This window comes from Propithecus coquereli, unplaced genomic scaffold (assembly GCF_000956105.1).
Source record: "Propithecus coquereli isolate 6110/MARCELLA unplaced genomic scaffold, Pcoq_1.0 Scaffold156, whole genome shotgun sequence".
NCBI classification, from domain to species: Eukaryota; Metazoa; Chordata; class Mammalia; order Primates; family Indriidae; genus Propithecus; species Propithecus coquereli.
The window spans coordinates 6,989,226-7,008,031 of record NW_012140080.1 but is presented as its reverse complement, the minus strand read 5'-3'; the positions used below and the strand labels follow the sequence as shown (position 1 = coordinate 7,008,031).

The 18,806-nt window shown below is 52.2% G+C and overlaps 1 protein-coding gene across 1 annotated transcript in view; it reads right to left on the bottom strand.

Annotated features, from left to right (window-relative positions):
- Positions 1-18,806, bottom strand: part of FAM188B (family with sequence similarity 188, member B) — a 110,624-nt gene that overhangs the window by 13,558 nt on the left and 78,260 nt on the right. Inside the window, exons 14-15 of the mRNA XM_012640718.1 lie at positions 8,703-8,766; positions 5,401-5,562 (exon numbers count right to left, since the gene is read on the bottom strand). Coding sequence (XP_012496172.1) covers positions 5,401-5,562; positions 8,703-8,766 — 226 coding nt within the window. The remainder of the gene's footprint in view (positions 1-5,400; positions 5,563-8,702; positions 8,767-18,806) is intronic.

Here is an 18,806-nt window from a genome sequence, read left to right as displayed (position 1 = left end):
TCACCATCAAATTGGTATTAACTGATCAACACTTATGTGCCCATATAGTAGTAACATTCATTGGGTGTCAAGCAGGTGGGGAGGGGGAGGAGGTGATGGGTATATTCACACCTAATGAGTGCAGTGTGCACCATCTGGGGGATGGACATGCTTGAAGCTGACTCGGTAGGGTAAAGGCAATATATGTATCCTAAATATTTGTACCCCTGTAATATACTGAAAGAAAAAAAAAAGGGTCAGGCCAGGTGTGCTGCCTTATGCCTGTAATCCTAACACTCTGGGAGGCCGAGGCAGGAGAATCACTTGAGGGCAGGAGTTCGAGACCAGCCTGAGCAAGAGCGAGACCCCATCTCTACAAAAAATAGAAAAATTAGCTGGGCATGGTGGCACACACCTATAGTCCTAGCTACTTGGGCGGCTCACTTGAGCCCAGGAATTTGAGGTTGCAGTGAACTATGATGACACTATTGCACTCTAGCCCAGGCAACAGAGTGACACTTTGTCTCAAAAAATATATTAATCAATTAATTAAAAATAAAAGGGTCAACATTTAATGGCAGGCAGAGTTATGGTGTGTTGTTTCTAAAGACAACACTCATTCAACATGATTTGTGCCTTTTGTCCCTAGCACCATTCTAAGCAATGGGGACACAGCACTGAAGGAAACAAGAACAGTCTTGTCCTTATGGAGTTTACCAGATGAATGCGGACGACAGAGAGTAATCAAATAATCCCACAAATACATTTGCATTGCACCTAGTCACATCTAAGATTCCATTAGATTTGCCATTATTTTTTGTAACACTAAGAAATAAAGCTGACAAAAGTGACATACCACCGACTGTAAGAATACATCAAAATTTCAGAAATGTTCAAATGTGAGGAAAGTCTGTATCTTAAAAGTGATAAAACATGATGCTTAGAACCAAGAAGAGGTCCATGGAATAAAGAATGAAGATAATCTGATGGAGAAGGACAAGGTGGGGAGGGACCACGAGAAGAGACACCTACTTCAATACGGTGACGAGGACAGGAAAGGCCTCCTTTTAAGAAGTGTTGATAACATTTAATGCAAAACTTGACGAGAGGCAAAAGCTGGGCAGGCGGAGGATACTGCACGTGCAAAGGCCAGAGGTGGGAAAGAAGCCGAGAGGAGGAAAGTGTGGCAAAGCGCGGAGCCAGAGGGAAAGAGTGTGGTGTGCTGGCAGGAGAGAGGAAGTGGGCACAGGTCTGGTAGGGCCTTGTAGGTCATGGAAGTTTGGGATTCTGGTCTCTGTGTTGCTTGGGCTGCCATAACAAATACCACGAACTAGGTGGCTTACATAACAGAAATTAATTTCCTCACCATCCTGGAGGCTAGAAGTCTGAGATCAAGGTGCTGTCAGGCTTGTTTCTTAAGGCCTCTCCCCTTGGCATGTAGATGGCCGCCTGTTCCCTGTGTCTTCAAGTTGGTCTTCCCTGTGTGTGTCTGTGTCCTAATCTCCTCTTACGATAATGATAGCAGTCATACTGGATTAGGTCCCACCCTAGTGACCTCATCTTACCTTAATCCTCTCCTTAAAGACCCTTCCTCCAAATACAGTTACATTTTGAGATAGGACTACAAAAAATTCATGTGTTCGGGGCCGGGCGCGGTGGCTCACGCCTGTAATCCTAGCACTCTGGGAGGCCGAGGTGGGCGGATTGTTTGAGCTCAGGAGTTCGAAATCAGCCTGAGCAAGAGAGAGACCCCGTCTCTACTAAAATTAGAAAGAAATTAATCGGACAACTAAAAATATATAGAAAAAATTAGCCGGGCATGGTGGCGCATGCCTGTAGTCCCAGCTACTCAGGAGGCAGAGGCAGGAGGATCGCTTGAGCCCAGGAGTTTGAGGTTGCTGTGAGCTAGGATGATGCCACGGCACTCTAGCCCGGGCAACACAGTGAGACTCTATCTCAAAAAAAAAAAAAAAAAAAAATTCATGTGTTGGGACTTCAATATATGAATTTTAGGAAGACACAATTCAGCTCACAATAGCCTCAGAGGATTGGAAAACCACTGAAGGGTACTGAACAAAGGAATGATATGATTGGATCCAGGTTTTTGAAGATCATGCTGGCTTCAGTAAAGGGACAGGATGGAAAGGGGTGCGGGCAGAAGGTGAAATCCACTGGACTGTCACAGGTGTTCAGACTAGTGATGCTAGTGGTTTGGACCAGGGTAAAAGGGGTCAGACTTGAGAAACAACCTGGGGGGTAGCAAATGGCCCCCTGGTGGAGTGGCTGTGCTCCTGGTTTGAGTAACAGAATGCATGGTGCTGTTCACTGAGCTTGGGAAGACAGGAGGAGGATGGAGCTTTCAGAACCCTCCCTGCCAAGGTGTTTCCCTTGGGGTCCCTTCATGAAAACAGCAATGAACATGCCCTGAAGGTCATGGGAGAAGTGCTGAGGTTAAACTCCTGGCCCTACCCCATCCTTCCTGGCCTGGTCAGCATCCCGCACACCCATGAGCCTAGAGGGGCATGGCCTTCCAACTGCAATATGCAATGCAGTCCAACCCATACTGGTGAGCCTCGCTGTGGGACGGAGGGAGTGGGGTGGAAGTAAGAAGGGCAAGACCAGCCTGGTGGGGTGATGAATAGCCCACAGAGGTCCCATAGCACACAGCTAGGCTAGGGCATGAGGCCAGTGACTTACGGCAGAGGGTGAGTTTCTCCAGCCCAAGAGTTTCCTCTGTTTCCCCTAGGCACTCCCTGAGTGTGGGTCATCTGGGAAGCTCACTTATGGGTTGGGCCTCCTCCCCTCAACAGACTCAGTGAGGGCTCCAGAACCCCAGGTCCTAGCCATAGGCTACAGAGACAGGCTGTGAGCAAGGGGCTCCTTTCACCTCCCACATGAGTGTACAGCCCTGCTGTGGATGTTGTGGTCCACGCTGTTCCATGTGCCAGATCTTCCCCGTGGCCATGTCTGTGCTGCCCAGCGGAGGGCCCTGGCTTTGAGTCCTGGTCTGGGCTTGGCACTGAACCCCCCTGGACTCCTTCTATGTTCAATGTGGCTAATTGTGCAGGGCTCAAGGGGCTCAGGGACAGAGGGACAGCAGGTAGTATTAAAGGAGGGGAAAGCTTGGTCTGAGCTGCCAGGCCCTGCCTGAGCCCTCAGGGGAAGGTGGAAGCTGAAGCCCAGCCCTCAGTGAGCTCACGGAGCAGGAAAGAGGCTGGGGCTCCTTCCTTAGCAAGCTTGCAAGTTGCAGGGCAGAGGAGGAAAGTATCCTCTCACAGCACGGAGAAAAATCTCTCAGTCCTCGGCCAAGCATAGAACAGCAAATAGGGTCTATGTGGACCCAAGAAGTGCACGGGGAGGAGGAGATCATTGTAGGACCTGAATTTCTTCAACAGTCCTTTTATTCCAAGTGAAGAATGACCCTGACTGATCTCCCATCAATTACACTCCACAGACCAAGGGGAAATGGTTTACTTTTTGACCAACGCCCTTGACACAAGAATGAAACCAGGGCTCCCGGTGAGCCTGGGAATTCCATGAGCCTGGCCAAGGTTACCTCTCCCAGCTCATGGAATTTCAGGCTGAATACTTGCAGAGAACACCCAGGGTCTGATGCTCGAGAGCCCTGGTGCTTCTCACCAGCCTCATTCCTGGGCTCCCTCCTGACACCAGCACAGTCGGGAAGGAGCTGCTCTCATTCTTTTTTCCCCAAGTCTTTGGAACCTACAAGTCTGCTTTCTGTGCACTGGGGGGTATCACCTGCTCTGGGGATGGGGCCATACCACATGGTTCATTAGCAAGGGACAGCACACCTGAATATGTGGTCACATGGGAAGGGCGGATGAAACTGAACCCTGGCTTAAAACCCCAGTCCTCTCCCACCCTGCAAATCCATTTGCCTAGCGCTATTCATTGCCCCCGTTAGGTCAGTCTCTGCATCCTGGTTCTGGAGATACATGAAGAATAGACCTTGTCCAGACCCTCCAATAATCTTTGTAGCCACCACATAAAGAGCTCCTGCTACCCCTCAGGACTACCCTTTCTATATAATCGACCACAGAACAATGGACTCTCAAAAGCCATGAAAATCCAGGCTAAGAGAAGGTTCTATGGCAGCTGGAGGGAGAAGGCAGGGTCCAGTGCTCTTCTGCCCAGATCTGCTCAACCCTTGCTCACACTCCCCAAAGGCGCAGTAACCTTGCCCTGTCCAGTTTCAGCTGGGGGCCTGGCCCTTCCTGAGACCCCAGCTGCAGTGAGAGAGGATGCAGAGACCATACCCCAGCAAATAGGCCTAGTGAGGCCTCTAGGGGTAGAATTGCACCCCCAAAAGATACATTATCCTAGCCCCAGTGCCTCAGAATGGGACCTTATTTGGATATAGGGTTGTTAAAGATATAGCTAAGATGAGGTAGGCTGAGCACAGTGGCTCACACCTGTAATCCTAGCACTCTGGGAGGCCGAGGCAGGAGGATCGCTTGAGCTCAGGAGTTCGAGACCAGCCTGAGCAAGAGCAAGACCCTGTCTCTACCAAAAAAAAAAATAAAAATAGCTGGGTGTGGTGGCATGCACATGGAGTCCCAGCTACTCAGGAGGCTGAGGCAGGAGGATTGCTTGAGCCCAGGAGTTTGAGGTTGTAGTAACCTATGATGACACCACTGCACTCTACCCAGAACAAGAGAGTGAGACTCTGTCTCAAAAAAAAAAAAAAGAAAAAAAAAAGATGAGGTTATACTGGAGTAGAGTGGGCCCTTAATCTAATATGACTAAGGTCCTTATAAGAAAAGACACAGGGAGAAAAGGTCAGGTGTGACAGGTGGAGGCAGAGACTGGAATGATGCATGTATAAGCCAAGGAACACCAAGGACTGCCAGAAGATACCAAATGCTGAAGAGGCAGGGAAGGATTCACCCTATGAGCTTCAGAGAGACCATGGCCCTGCGGACACCTTGACCTTCTTGAACTTCCAGCTTCTAAGTTTCTGTTGTTTCAAGCCACCCAGTTTGTGGTGCTTTGCTGTGGCAGTCCTAGGAAACTAATATAAGGCCTAAGACCTCAAGCTCCTGTCACTTAGGAAGAACCCCCACCCCAACACACACACATACACACACACACACACACACACACACACACACACACCCCAACTGCAGCTACTATGACCCACAATCACACTATAAATCCCTAAAAGTCCTTCATAAACAATCTTACCCAGAACATGGTATTGGCTGGCTTTGGGTCTGAATTATGTGCCTGTGTTTGATAGCAGGGAAGCTGTACTTATTCTCAAACTCTTTGTGATTCAGACTGGACCCAAATTCCATCCAGCTCTGGGAACTGGAGTCCAGCTTTCCTCCCCATTTCCCTCCTCACTGGTCCCAGGGAGCCAGGCTCCTCTGTTTGCAGAGAACATGAGCATCTGTGTACCTGGCACACGTTGTAGTGCTCAAAGAGAGATAAGAAGCCAATATCGCTGCGTGCAGCAATGCCTCTGAGAAGTGTGATGTTCCCGTCCCCGGAATCCAGCTCAACCACATCGTTGAAAACATTGGAAACGGCTCTTCCGGTCAGGAGCAGATTGACAAGTTCCTGTAGGTGAGAAAAAGAAGAAAGGCTTGTCAAGTCACTGCATCAGCTACTGCAAGTGTGGAAGGGAGACTGGGAACAAGAAAAAAGAAAGGAGAAGGAAGGAAAGCAAAGAGGGAGAGAGCCCCAGATCAGAGGAGGTTGTTACTTTAATTTTCCCAGAAGCCCTGGTGGAAAGTTGCCAACTTTTCTCATTATAGTGACTCCAGGCCCCCATCCATCTTTATGCCACAAGCATTCAGTGGGTACCTACTGTACACAGGACTCTGTCCTATGCCCTGGGTTGTCGGGGGGCTGGTGGGAGGGTGAGACAAGGCTCCTGACCTAGGGCATTTGGGTCTAGACTGGGGTCAGGTATGTGCCTGCACGTTGAAGCACAATGCAGCATGTGACCAGGGCTACAAAAACGGGTGCACAAAGCACTCTGGGGCCCAGATGGATGCGAGACCACATGATCAAGTCAGGGACGCTTTGTGGAGAAGTGACATTTGGGTGGGTCTTGAAGGATAGTATTTTTTAAATAAACTTTTTTATTTTGAAATAACTTTAGATTCAAAAGAAGTTATAAAAATAGTACAGAGAGTTCCTGTGTACCCTTCACCCAGCTTCCCCCAACGATAACATCTTACATAACCACAGCACATTATCTCAGCCAGGAAACTGACCAACTGGTACAGCACCAATAACTAAACTCCAGGCCTTATTCGGGCTTAACTAGTGACAGTTTTAACAGGCAGTGGGAGAGTAGAGGAAGGTACTTCAGAGACCAGGAAGAATAGAGCAGGGAGGTGGAGGCAGGAAGCCCAAATCGGGGTTCTAGCTCAGTCTCTTTGTCTTGCTGTGGGGAATTAGATATTTGATGGTCCTGTGACTCACACTGCACACCCGCCAAGCCAACAAGCATGCTGACCCTGGAAACCATAGACGGTGGCAAGTGGAGCACTGTTTTTCTGGAGGTCACCTTCAACCTGTACCTCCTGCATCAGGGTGGACCACTGTGGCTAGAAGGTCCCTTCCTTATGCAGGGCACCCAAGGGTCCCACCTACTGTTAGAAATGGAGAAATCGAGGCTCACGGGCAAGAAAGGATTTGCACAAGCCCCACAGCCAATTGATGCCAGAGCTGAACTTCCACCCACACCTTCTGGCTCCCTGTCTGATGTTGCCTCCTTCTCCCCCTACCTTGGTATCCTGATGGTACCATCTGCTCAGACACAGATTCAAGATGAAGGGTGGCCTCTTAGGACCCACTTAGGAAGGATTCCAGCGAGCCCAGCCCCAGCACTAGGGCAGGCAGGTCCCTCTGTCTTGCCCACCTTCTGCCAGGGCTGGCATTGCCTGTGAGGCAAGCAGGCAAGCATCTCTCCCACGGCATGCAGGAAAGGCCAGAACAGCACTTCCCCAAGTGTAAACTCTGAAGGGTAGAGTTTATAGACGTGTTTTCCCCTGAATTGTGAAAACGACATCCGGGGTTAATAAATCCCTCTGTTAACACAAACACCCCTGCCCCAGTGACAGTAAAAGAGGCCTCTTCTGATGGCCACAAAGGGTCCCCTATTGGAGGGAGATACTAAAGGGGCCTCATTGTGTCCTTGCAGAGGAAATGAGAAAAGAATTTGCAGGAAATGTCTGCTCTAAGATACTGTACCTCAGGGCAATGGCTGCTAAGAAAGACGCAGATTTTTTCAGGCAGGTTTGAGTTTTCCCATCAGGTTTTAGAGGGAAAAAAGAACCCTGCTCCAGAATCTGAGGTGTGTCGAAAACCTTCCTCATAGCAGGAAGCCTGCTTGAGATGGAGGAGAAGGGGTAACAGGAGCTCTCCCTGCCCCTAGACTCAAAAGCCACACAGTGGCAAAGCTTAGTAGCCATCTAGTCCCTTGCTACTCAAAGTGTGGTCCATGGACCAGCAGTACGGTCCTCCCTGCGGAGCCTATTAGAAATTCAGAATCTCAGGCCCCAGCCCAGACCCACTGAATCTGAGCCTGCTCTTCAGCAAGACCCCCAGGGGATTCATGTGCACATCACAGACTATGAAACCCTGGTTTCATCCAAATGCCTCCTCTACAAATGAGGAAATTGAAGCTCAGGGAAGGCAGAAAGACTGCCCTAGCTTATTCTGTGGATAAGACAGAACAGGGCTTGGAACCCAGGCCCACGCCCTGGTCTGGCATCCTCTGCACCCTGCCTGACTGCCTACTCCTAGGCAGCACCACTGTCTGCCCTCCACAAGGGGAAGCCCCCACAGAGCACACAGGCACCCAGAGTGAGAGCAAGGTCACCCCAGGTAGCAAGAAGAGCAGCCACTCCCCCCAAGGCCTTCTTCTAAGAAGACAGGTAGCAGCCAACCCCACAGTTCCTCTATGGGTGCTCTGGACAAGCCACGGGCCCCAAGCTTGCCCCTGCATGGTGCCCAGGTCATGAGCCAGGACCCCCAGGACAATTAGGTCCTCAGTTGAGCCTGGAAGACTGTGCAGCTCTGTCCGGCCTAGCCATGCCACACATGTTGGCCCCTCTATCCACAGAGGGTCAGATTTCCCTGTGGCCTATATGGCCACTCTGGGAGGCCATAATAGGGAGAGAAAGGTATGAAGAGAGACTAGGCGTAGGATTTAGCTCTCAGTTTTGATGCTCACTAGACAGCATCTTTAACAGGTCCCTTCCCTTGTCACCTGGGTGACTGGGAAGGTCAATGACAAGCAACTGTGCTCAGGGTCTTCCCTGCCCCTACGAAGCCACTGGAGGGCCCCTTTGTGAAGATGCAGTGGGAAGGGCTGCTGTAAAGACAACATCCTGTGCAAACAAAAAGGGTGCCAGAGCTGCCATCTCATCAAGTGGACCCAGGGTCCCCCAGCCCATGCCTGGGGCATCGCTCCCTGCATCCTGGGCTATGCAGCACTTGGGTCGGCATCAGCCTCTTTTGCATCCCTGTAGCCCTGAGCACGTGAGCAGTGTGTAGCAAGCTCTCCAGAAACAAAAGCTAAACTGTGTTCTCTTCCTAGGTCTCCATGACATGCTGGTGGAGCCCACCATAGGTGGGCACGTAAAAGCTGCTTGGAGGGTATTGGCAGCGGCTAAGAAAGGAGGGAGGAACAGTGGAAGGGGAAGAACCACCTGCTGCCCCTGGGCCCCATGGTGCCCCCTGACCTGTGTGCAGTACCCGTGTGCTCCAATCAGGTGGTTGGTGGAAACATCAAAGTCCTGGCGAACGCTGGAAAACACAAGCAGCAGCAGTGTTAGTACACCTCTGCCCAACAAGGCCACCTGGGCAGTCCTTACCAGGTGACCCGGCGCTCCCCTCAGGGTCCAGGTTGAGGCCCAGGATTCCAGATTTGGTGGGAACCTGAATGCTGTGTGTCTGCGCCCTCCTGGAGGAGACTCCCACCCAGAAGGATGGAGGCTGGGGCCCAGGCCTCCTTGAGTAGAGCTCACTGCACTCTCTGGCTTCACCAGTCTTCTGTCTACACTGGGGAACAGTGACTGGGTGTGACACAGCTGACAGCCCCTGGGTTTGGAATCCAGTGTCCTGAATTCATATCCCACCTGTTGCTACCGATAGGGAGACTGGGGAATCCTCTTCTATCTCTGGGCCTGAGTCTGCCAGTCTGTTAAATGGGAGAAATGGACTCTAATGCCACCTTGAATTCTAAAATAATAGCTGCCACCACCTGAGCACAGCGTTTGCTCCAGGCACTGTGCACACATTATTCCTCAAAACCTCATGAGAAAACCCAGGCTCAGAGAAGGGACATCCTAGCCCAAGGGTGCTCAGCTCATGGGTGATGGGGCTGGCAGGGACTCGGGCAGCCAGTCTCTGAGGCCTATGCCCTCCCAAAGTTACCACTGTGGCTCCATCCTTGGAATGGTGTTCCTCAAAAGGCACATGGTGAAAAGATCCTTTGCCAGAAGAAATTCTTCAAACTTAAGGGAATGGATTTCTAGGGCAGTGCTGGGGACCAGAACAATTCAGGGTGTCCCAGTCAGCAGGGGCCCTGTCACATGGAGAGGTGAGGTGATAAGCACCAGGAGGCACAAAGTCCTTCCTGAGTCTCACACCCTCCTTCCTGGTTGTTGCCATCCTGGAAAGTCCACTCTTAGCTTTTAGCTAAGGTTTTCCTTTTAGCTACCCCAAAGTAAATTCCTCTGGGAGACGAAAGCATTGTTGGCAAACAGAGCCCTGTAAGGAATGGACAGTAAAGGAGCTACTCTCTATTGACCGTGCACAGTGGACACAATTTCAACCCTCCTGTCCCCTACCTGCCAGCAAAGTACGCGTTACTGTCTCTATTTCATAGACGTGCAAAGAAGCTCAGAGAGGGGGGCTTCAGCGGGGTGAGGTGAGCCCCCTCCACTGCTGCACACAACCCTGGGGGCACACATGGCGCTAGGGGGCACACAGCTGTGGGGCAGTACATGTCCTGGGAATCGAACACATGTGGTCCTGGGGGGCACATGCCCTGGGCACACATGGGGGCAGGAGGTCACATGCCCTGGGGGTACACGCAGCCCTGGGGGGCACGCCACCCATCCAGCACTGTGCCCAGGACCTGGCCGCCTTCCTTCATCCACGCTGTAAAGAGAGAGGCCAGGCGTAGGACTTAGAGAGGTGTCCCAGGAGCACAAAGGACTTAGCAATCAGAACATTTATTTTTCCTTTTAGTGAAAGAGAAGAGAAATATGGTCTCGATTTATGCTTTAAATCTAAGATCTGACTTAAGCCCACAAACCTAAACCACATGCCCTGGTCCCTGTCTCCTTCCAAAATAAGTTAGGAAATTCAAGCTCTATGATACTTGCAGGAAAAACTTTCTTGTGGTTTTTAATAAACCATGGCCAAACGGGGAAGGTTTATGGTCCAAAGGAGAAGACGGGCTGGGGTTAGCATCATTGGGGCCACAGTGAACCCCTAAGGCTTGGGGTCCTCTGATAAGGGACTTTGAGGCTCACCCACCACAGACAGTCCAGCCGGCCTGAGAAGGAGCCAACGGGGAGTGACTCACGGCACAGCACAGCGCTCGGCTGGCGCGAGCTCAGGCAGAAGAATTGATGGAAACACTCTCCGCAGCATATACAAGCATCTTCTGAAGAGAAGAAAATAACCTCAAAGGAGTCCTGAGGGTACCGATAAGCATCACTGGCCCCGAGCCACCTGAAGCTTTCAGAAGCAGTACGATCTTCATAAGCTCACAGCCTCGTGTTCACCCAGCGGGCTTGAGAGCCTGCGTCAGCTGGGAGCAGAGGGATAAGCAGAAAGGACAATGGGAGGAAATGGTAATTGCATCCTTAGGTGCAAACACGATGGGAAATTCAGAAGTGCACTGGGATCTTAAAAGGGAGGAACATCTGTATTTCACATTAGGGCATTCAGGAGACGCCAAGGAGCGGCTTATGGCTTAAGAGATTTACAACTTTGGCAAATCTAGATGCCCAGACCTCCCTCTAGGGGAATTCCCTGGAGAACGGAGTGTGAAGAGTCCTTGAGCAGGGGAACAACAGCTCGGCTCTACCCACAGAGAAGGCAATTCACACGGCAGGGCTGTCACCAGACCCAGGTTCTACCCGCAGCCTGCCGTGTGGCTGCAAACCTCTCTCCTCGGTGGGCCTCTGTCTTTCCTTCTGGAACACAAGGGTCTTGGACAAGATGAGAGGTGTAATGGCCTGAACTGTGTCCTCCCAAAGGTCACATGTTGAAATCCTAACCCTCAGTACCTCAGAATGTGCGTTTGCAAATAGAGCCTTTTAAGGGGTGGTTAAGTTAAAATGAGGCCATTAGGGTGGGCTCTAGTCTAATCCGACTGGTGTCCTTGTAAGAAGAGGAAACTTGGACACGAAGGGACACCAGGGATGCATGCTCACAGCGGAAAGACCATATGAGGATGCAGCAAAAAGGCAGCCACCTGCAAGCCCAGGAGAGAGGCCTCAGAAGGCAACAACCCTGTTGGCACCTTGATCTTGGACTTCGAGCCTCCAGAACTGAGAAATAAGTGTCTGTTGGCCGAGCCCTGTCTGTAGTGCTTTGTTATCGCAGCCCCTAAGAAACTAATGCAAGTAGCCTCCAACATTTTTCAGACTCAGAGCCCATTCTTCACATGAAATCTGATATGCAGAAGCCCACTATGAAACATAGGGCAGAGCTGCTCTAGTTGAAGGCAGTGTGGGGGCTTCTCCCATCTTTCTCCCCCTGCATCAGCCCCTGTGGCCCCCTCCAGGAGACCCCTGGGTCTCCAAGGACACACAGCATCCCAGGAGCACGGGCCCCTGAGCTCTAGGGTTCCTATCCATGCTGGGCTTCTGAGCCACAAGCCATGACTCTCCCTTCCCTAGGACCGACTTAGAACCATGCAATATAATGGGTGGGCTGTCCCTTCCATCGTCCTCCTGGAACCATGTCCTGGGGGCTGGACAGCCCTGGGCCTCAGAGCATCCTGCAAAGCCTAGGAACTGGGCACCAAGCTGGATGACAGGAGCCAGGAGCGAGGCTCAGGACCAGAGGAAATGTGGCCCCGGAAGCTGTCCACACTGGGGAGCAGAACTTGCCGGAATTTCAGAGTCCAAGAAGCATAGAGTAAAGGAAGCGTGAGTGGACTTGACCAGGGACTGGAAACTCATGAGGAGGCGCTTGGCTCTGACTGCCCTGCCACCGACCTTCTCAGCATTCTGGGAGCAAAGGGCCAGGGTGATAACCCAGCCTTGGGGTGTCTGAGTTACACAATGACAAAAGAGGGGGAACAGAGAGCTCTACCCAGGATGCCAGCAAGGACAAAACTTCTCAACTCTGTCCACCATCGAGAGGTCCCTGAGACGCTGCACTATACCAAGGAACAGAACAAAGGTGACATCAGGACTGGGAAAGCTCGCAGTGCTCAGCATTTTGCAGATGGGAAGACGAATGCCCACAGAGACAAGACAACTGGCCAAGGGCTGGTGACCGACATTGGCCCAGATTCAGGGCTTAAAGCTGGGCCTGGATCTCTGCTGCCTCTCTCCACCTGCCCTTTGTCACACATCTCAGAGGGCCAGGGGCTCTGCCACTGAGCAGGCTGACAACGCATGAGCCTCGAATCTGTAAAGTCTTGGACACTTTCAAACATAACTTTATCCTGAAAGCCTTGTGAGGCCAAGAGAACAAGACCACCACCTCCATTTTACTGACGGGGAAACCAAGGCCCCAAGAGAAAGGACCTGTGGTTTTGTAATCACACTGAGTCAGCAGGGCCAGGACTGTGTCCCCAGCACCAACATCACACAGTGTCTGCCGTGGCCTGAAATGTGATGGTCAGCCTGGCCAGCCAGTTTCAGGCAGGCCGGGGAGCCCTGAGGCCCACCCCAGTTCCCATCAGCCCTAGTGCAGCTTGTCCCTTCACCTAAAGGCCTCCCCAGATCAATCTGGCACAGAAGTTTCTGAGTAAGAAGGAAAATAGTCAAAGTGGCCTAGAGACACGGTCCCAGCCTACACATCACAGCTATTCACCTGAAACCAAAGCCCACTTAGCCCCTAACTGGCGAGTAACCTTGGTAAAGTCCCTACCTCTTTCTCAGCCTGTGTTCTCATTTATAAAACCAGAGGACTGGAGCAAGAAATCTCTAGGGACCTCCTGGGATGTGAACAAGTATGTCTAGTCCATGACTCTGCTATTCAAACATCAAGCCTAAAATAGGCGGCAATTCACCTGGGAGGACCTGACCAGCCACCCCTCCTCTACCTGACCGCAAGGGCAGCAGGACCTGAAGAAGCCACATCCCACTGGGCCAGCTCCTGCCATCCCTCCCAGGGACTGCACCCTCACACGCAGTGTGACCTGCACGTCCCCCACCCACCTGCAGCGACCTTCAGAGATAATAGCCCTTTGGTGGGACTTCTATTGACTTTTAAGCAGATCTATAGTGTAAGGGTAGCTGTGGTACATCTAAGAGAACCTGGGCTCTAAAGTCTGGAAGTCCTGGGTTCAAATCCAAGTGGTGCCGCTTACAGGTTATTTCCCTCTGTGAGCCTCAGTTTCCCCACTTGCAATATAGATATGATGATGCATGCTGCCTTCTAGTAAAGATTGCTGTGGGAACTGAATGAGATGAACTATATAAAGCATTTGGCATTCAGTAAATGTCACTTCCTTTTTCCTACTATAACAACAATAATAACAAAAAACAAAAAACAATGACTTAGAGGTCACGATTCCCGCAATCTCAACCATCTGTATCATGGCCAAGAACTCAGAATAAACTGAGACCGCCAAGGAGTCAAAATATAGCTGTGAAGCATGTATCTGAAAAGGATTGGATAAGGTGGACTATTTTCCCAGGAAGGCCAAGAGGGAGTGGACAATGAGTCAGAACAAACAGGTGTTGGGCCCCCTCTGCCACCCATGCTGTGTGACCTTCAGCAAACTGCTCTCTATCTCTGAGCCTCCAGTGTGTCATCCCCTCATGGGGGTACCAATAACCATCTCAAAGGGCACTTGCAATAAGGGACTAGGCCATAAAAAGGCCTTGCAAACTGCAGAGTTCCATGGGCTAGAGGGATCGGTGATGTTTCCATTCTCCGGGCAGGAAGGAAGGGGCTAGGATGGGACCCAGGAGGCAGGGGAAGCCGGCAGAAGGCTCTGCAGGATGGAGAAAGAGGGGACCTGCCTGGAAGAAGGGAGAGAAAGCAGGAGCCCAGCCCCTCAGCGGCTGGGAAAAGACCTTCCTAAGCCATCTTCTGCCTTGCCACCCACCATCTCCCCCCACCATGGCCAGCACCTTCCCTGCCAACCAGACCCCAGGGGCCTTTGCCCACTTTGCTCTTGCTGCCTGCAAAAACCCTTCCTGCCCATCCCTCGGAGCCCTGCCAAATGTCACCTCCTCCATAACCTCCCTCGCCCCAAGGACAGAAATGCCCCACTACTCCTCTCCTCCTTCCTCCTCTTCCTAAGGGCAGCCACCAACTGATTTTCGTGTGCCTGCCTCAAAAAACTGACTTTGAGGGCTAGAACTGGGCTCTAGACCCTGCAGCTGCACAGCAATTGTGCTCCCTAAATTACATGAGCCTGTCCACACCTATCCCAGGTGAAGCTGTGTGTGAGGAAGGCCCTGGTGGATCAGCTTCCAGAATCTGGATCCCAGGAGGTGTGCAGAGGCAGGTGGAAGCGAGGCTGGCCTGACACAGAAGACTCTTCCAAGAAGGCCTGTACCCTTTATCTGGGTACCTGAGCCCTTCATGACCCAGGAGGTATGGTCCCTGTGTACCAGGGGGTAGGGGTAGGAGACACACATGGAACCAAGGGTCAGGAGACCTTTCCCTCTGCCACCAACCCCAGTGTGTCCTGGGCCTAGCCCCCCTTCTCTGCTGGAGGAGGTGGGCCCCCCCCATCCAGCCCACAGACTTAGTGTCCACAGGCAGAACGACCGCACTCACAGCTCACTGGCTGTGACATGCCATCTCAGCAGCTGGGGGACCTGGCCCAGGCAGAGTCGGCTTGCTTTAGCCTAGATCATGCCAGCCAAACTCAGACGGAGGATGGGGCAGATGGCCACCCAGTTTGGTATGGACCTATCTGGGGGCCTCATTTTCCCACTTCTCCAAGTCAGCAAACACAGCCAAGCAGACCTGTCACTCCCTCCCCAGCCTAAGGATGCGAGACAGGCACAGGGTCTTACACTGAGAGCCAGGAGACTTGGCGATGCTGTCAGCTGTGCCACTAACTCACTCTTCACGTCTCAAAGTCCCCACAACTATAATGAGATGATTGCCCCAGGCCTGTGAACCTGTCCCCTGGGCTGCCACAAGACCACAAAGGCCCAGGGTGGCAGCAAAGACCCTCTCCCTCTCTCTTCTGCCTCTGGCTGAGCCCCCATACTTGGCCTTCCTCAGGGTCAGGGTGTCTCACAGGGTACCCACAGGAAGCCAGGCAGAGATCTACAGGACAGATCTCTGTTACCTGTAGAGAGGCCTAGGGGCAGAGGGGTAGCTGGCTGCCAGGGAAGGGACCAGGGAGAGAAAACACCAGTGGAAGGGAGTGGAGTCTGGGTGGAGTTTCCACTATTTCCAATGGCACAGGTGCCCACAGCCCTTTGGGTACACCTTCCACTCATCATCTTGGTCTCTTTAGACATTCTTGCTAAAAGGCTTTATTAGTGTGGCCTCTACCCTAATCTGAATCAGTGTTAAAGTTGAGTTGGAGTTTACTGAGGAAGTTCCTCTCCTGTTTCCCAGGCATAGTCAAAAGATCTTAGCACAACAGGGATCTAACCACCTGTCCAGGCGAGAGGGCAAGGGAGCCACAAAGCCAGGGTTGTCCGTGTGGAGGTAGAGGCTCAGGGGCCGGGGTTCCTGATCTGGGTGGTTCTGTCCACACCTCACTATTCTGGGCTGGAAGAGTTTCACTGGAGTCCCAAGAAAGCAGACAAGCATCCTATGGATCCCCTCCTATTCAGAACTGCACATCTGGAACCACCGAGAACCCGGATCTCAACAAGAACAGCCCCTGCTCATGTCCTCGCCCCACTAACCACCTACCCATCCGATTTCCCTCAGCTGGGCCCACACTGGGTAAGCGCTGCCTACACGTGCCACAACAGAAAGCTTGGTGATCTCTTTTCTCTATTGCCCACCCACAAATCCACATCCGCGCCTCTGTTCTCTGACACATGCCACAATTCTGTTTCCCTACTCTGGCCCATCCCTTTCCTAGCCAGGGTGGTGGGCCTCTATTCGCTGTAACTGCCTTCTGGGGATGTCCCATGTCCACACATATGTGGGCAGCCCAGGCCTGGTCACGGTGACCAAGCCAGAGCAGGCACCCAGCACCTGGCAGGCTGAGGAGCTGTTGGAGAGAGGGCTCCCTTGAGCCCACCATGCTGGAGGGCCCTCCTGAGAACACAGCTGGGCTGGAAGAACAAAGAGTGAAGAGACAGAAGGAGGGACACCAAGTCCTGAAGACAGAGTCTGGGGTCCTGGATCCAGCCACTCCTGATAGGCAGCTTTGTTTCTGCTTATACTGGCTAGGAAGTGAGCTTCTGTCACTTGCCTTTCCAGCCAATGCTCATGGTAGGCTTTAGTATCAGGGCTATTTTCACAAAGAAAGAAACTGTTTTGTTGTTGCTATTGCTTTTAATCTCTTGGGGAGAGTTACAAAGAACAACAGAGTCACCACGGTGGATCCTGCCCAGTGTCATCCCCTTCTTCTCAGGACCTGGCTTGTGCCATTCAAACATTACTCCAGTGAATGACAAACTACTCCCTCTTCTGGATTTTCAAGATGGCCTTTGGGCAGTTGAAGTTGCTGTGATAAAGGCCAAGGGTCTACTGCATGAGGTTTCCTCTGCAAGCTGTCTCTCCCACCACATCAGCCAAGCCTGTGCTCCACCAAGGGGCAGGAGCAGCCCGTGCACTGTATTGCCCAGGCCTGGCTCACCGGTAGGCCCAACCCCAGGACCCTGAGCATCCTTGGGGCTTGTGAGAGCTCCCTGGGGAAAGTTCTAGCCATGTGGTTTGGGAAGCAGAGCTAGGCGAGCATGAAATGCTGCATGAGATTTACTGTAAGCAACTCAAGATCTTAGAAAAGAAAATAAACGGCTTGAAATCAAGTGGGAAAAAATAAAACCTTCACAAGGCTTTGCACACAGCCTGGGGTAAACAAACCTCAAAGGCCTGTTTCTTGATGGTCTTGGGGCCTCTGAGGGTGAAGTGGCCAGGCAGTGGTCAGCTGCACCCAGCTGGGTTTTCATCTGTCCATGGCGTCCCCACCCTACCTCTGCTCTGGGTAGGAGGAGCCAACAGACAGAAGGCATTGACTTTGGTGTGAGGGCAGCTTCTGGGCAGCAGGAGAAAGCCCTCCAATGCCCAGGCATGAGTCAGAAAGCCCTTGCCAGCAGGGACCACCATGCCCTATCACATGTCACCATCACGCCCACATACACAAGTCATCCTTCGCACAATCTCAAACACAACCACCAACACCCACATCACCTTGCACCCAGCCACACAGTCTCACCGATCTCTCCCATCCACACACATGCCACTGCGATACCACCACAAATGCACACGTACACACGCTGTGGTTGTAAAGAACTGGGGTGGGTTTTCCCAGCCCATGACTCCGCTTCTCTCCAGCTGAACATTTGATCTTAGAGACTCTGTTATATCTTCGGGCTACCAGGACATGTTTTCAACTGCCCAAAGTAGTAACAGATCGCCCTGAAACAGCATCAAAGGATTCTTTGGCAAAACTGAATCTGAACCCCAGAGCAGGAAGGCCCTTGGCGATCGTCTGGTGCTGAGGTTTTCAAGCTGTGTTTGCAGAGCTGGGGCTGCTCCAAAGAGGGGTCTCAGGGGCCATAGCTGGGGAGCAGGTGTGGGTGCCAGATTGGGAGGCAGGGGAGGGGCAGTAGGGGTCCCCCCTTCCCACCTCTGCTGCTCCAGTCAAAGTCGGTCTGCTACATCTGCTTTATTTTACACAGTGAACTTTGGAATAAAGTTTCTTTGGGGAAAAAAAAAATCAGATTTCATTTCCTACAAAAAAGAATTTAAAAAGCACTGGCCCAAGCCCCTCTGTTAGATAAAGAACCTACGGCACAGGTTGGGTCAGCCACACAGCTTACGGGCAGCTGAGCTGAGTTCGGGACCCAGGTCTCCTGATGCTATGTTGTGGCCAATAAGTACATGCTTTCCTGAGACTTGCCACCCCACTAGGCTTCCCTGGACAGGCCTAATGGTGCCTGAGCTGGGTGACACTTGCACCTGCATGTCCAAATGTCCATAAAGGCCTTTCCAGCTGCTAACCCTGAGAAAGCAGGCGGAGGTGGGTTTCCCAGTCCCAGGGCTGTTATCACTGCCCAGCGAATCACAGCAAACCTCAGCTGAGCCTGGCATCCCTCCAGAGAGCAGAAGTCAGAGGTGCTGGGGGTGAGGGGAGCACCACTGAGTGCAGTGTGACTGACACCGGAGGGGACTGTGCGGTTCCAGGGGATCCCCTTCGGAAGGCAAGAGGACATCTTCTTCACTGGAGCCCCCGCAAATGCCAGGGATGCCAACGTGGTATTTGCATTAATTTCAGTGTGACTGCCTCACAGGATCTGGGCAGCACCACGACTGCCCAGGCTATTCCCATCCTGTCATTCCTGTCTTTCCTCCTCAGGGGAGGAGGAATCAGCTCTACTCAGATGTCCACATCTCCGCAGCCCCCGTGGGACAGCAGCAATCAGGAGGGAGTATGCACTGGGAGGGGCCCCAGGAGGCCTGCCCCGTGCCTCACCCGAAGCCCTCAGTCGAAC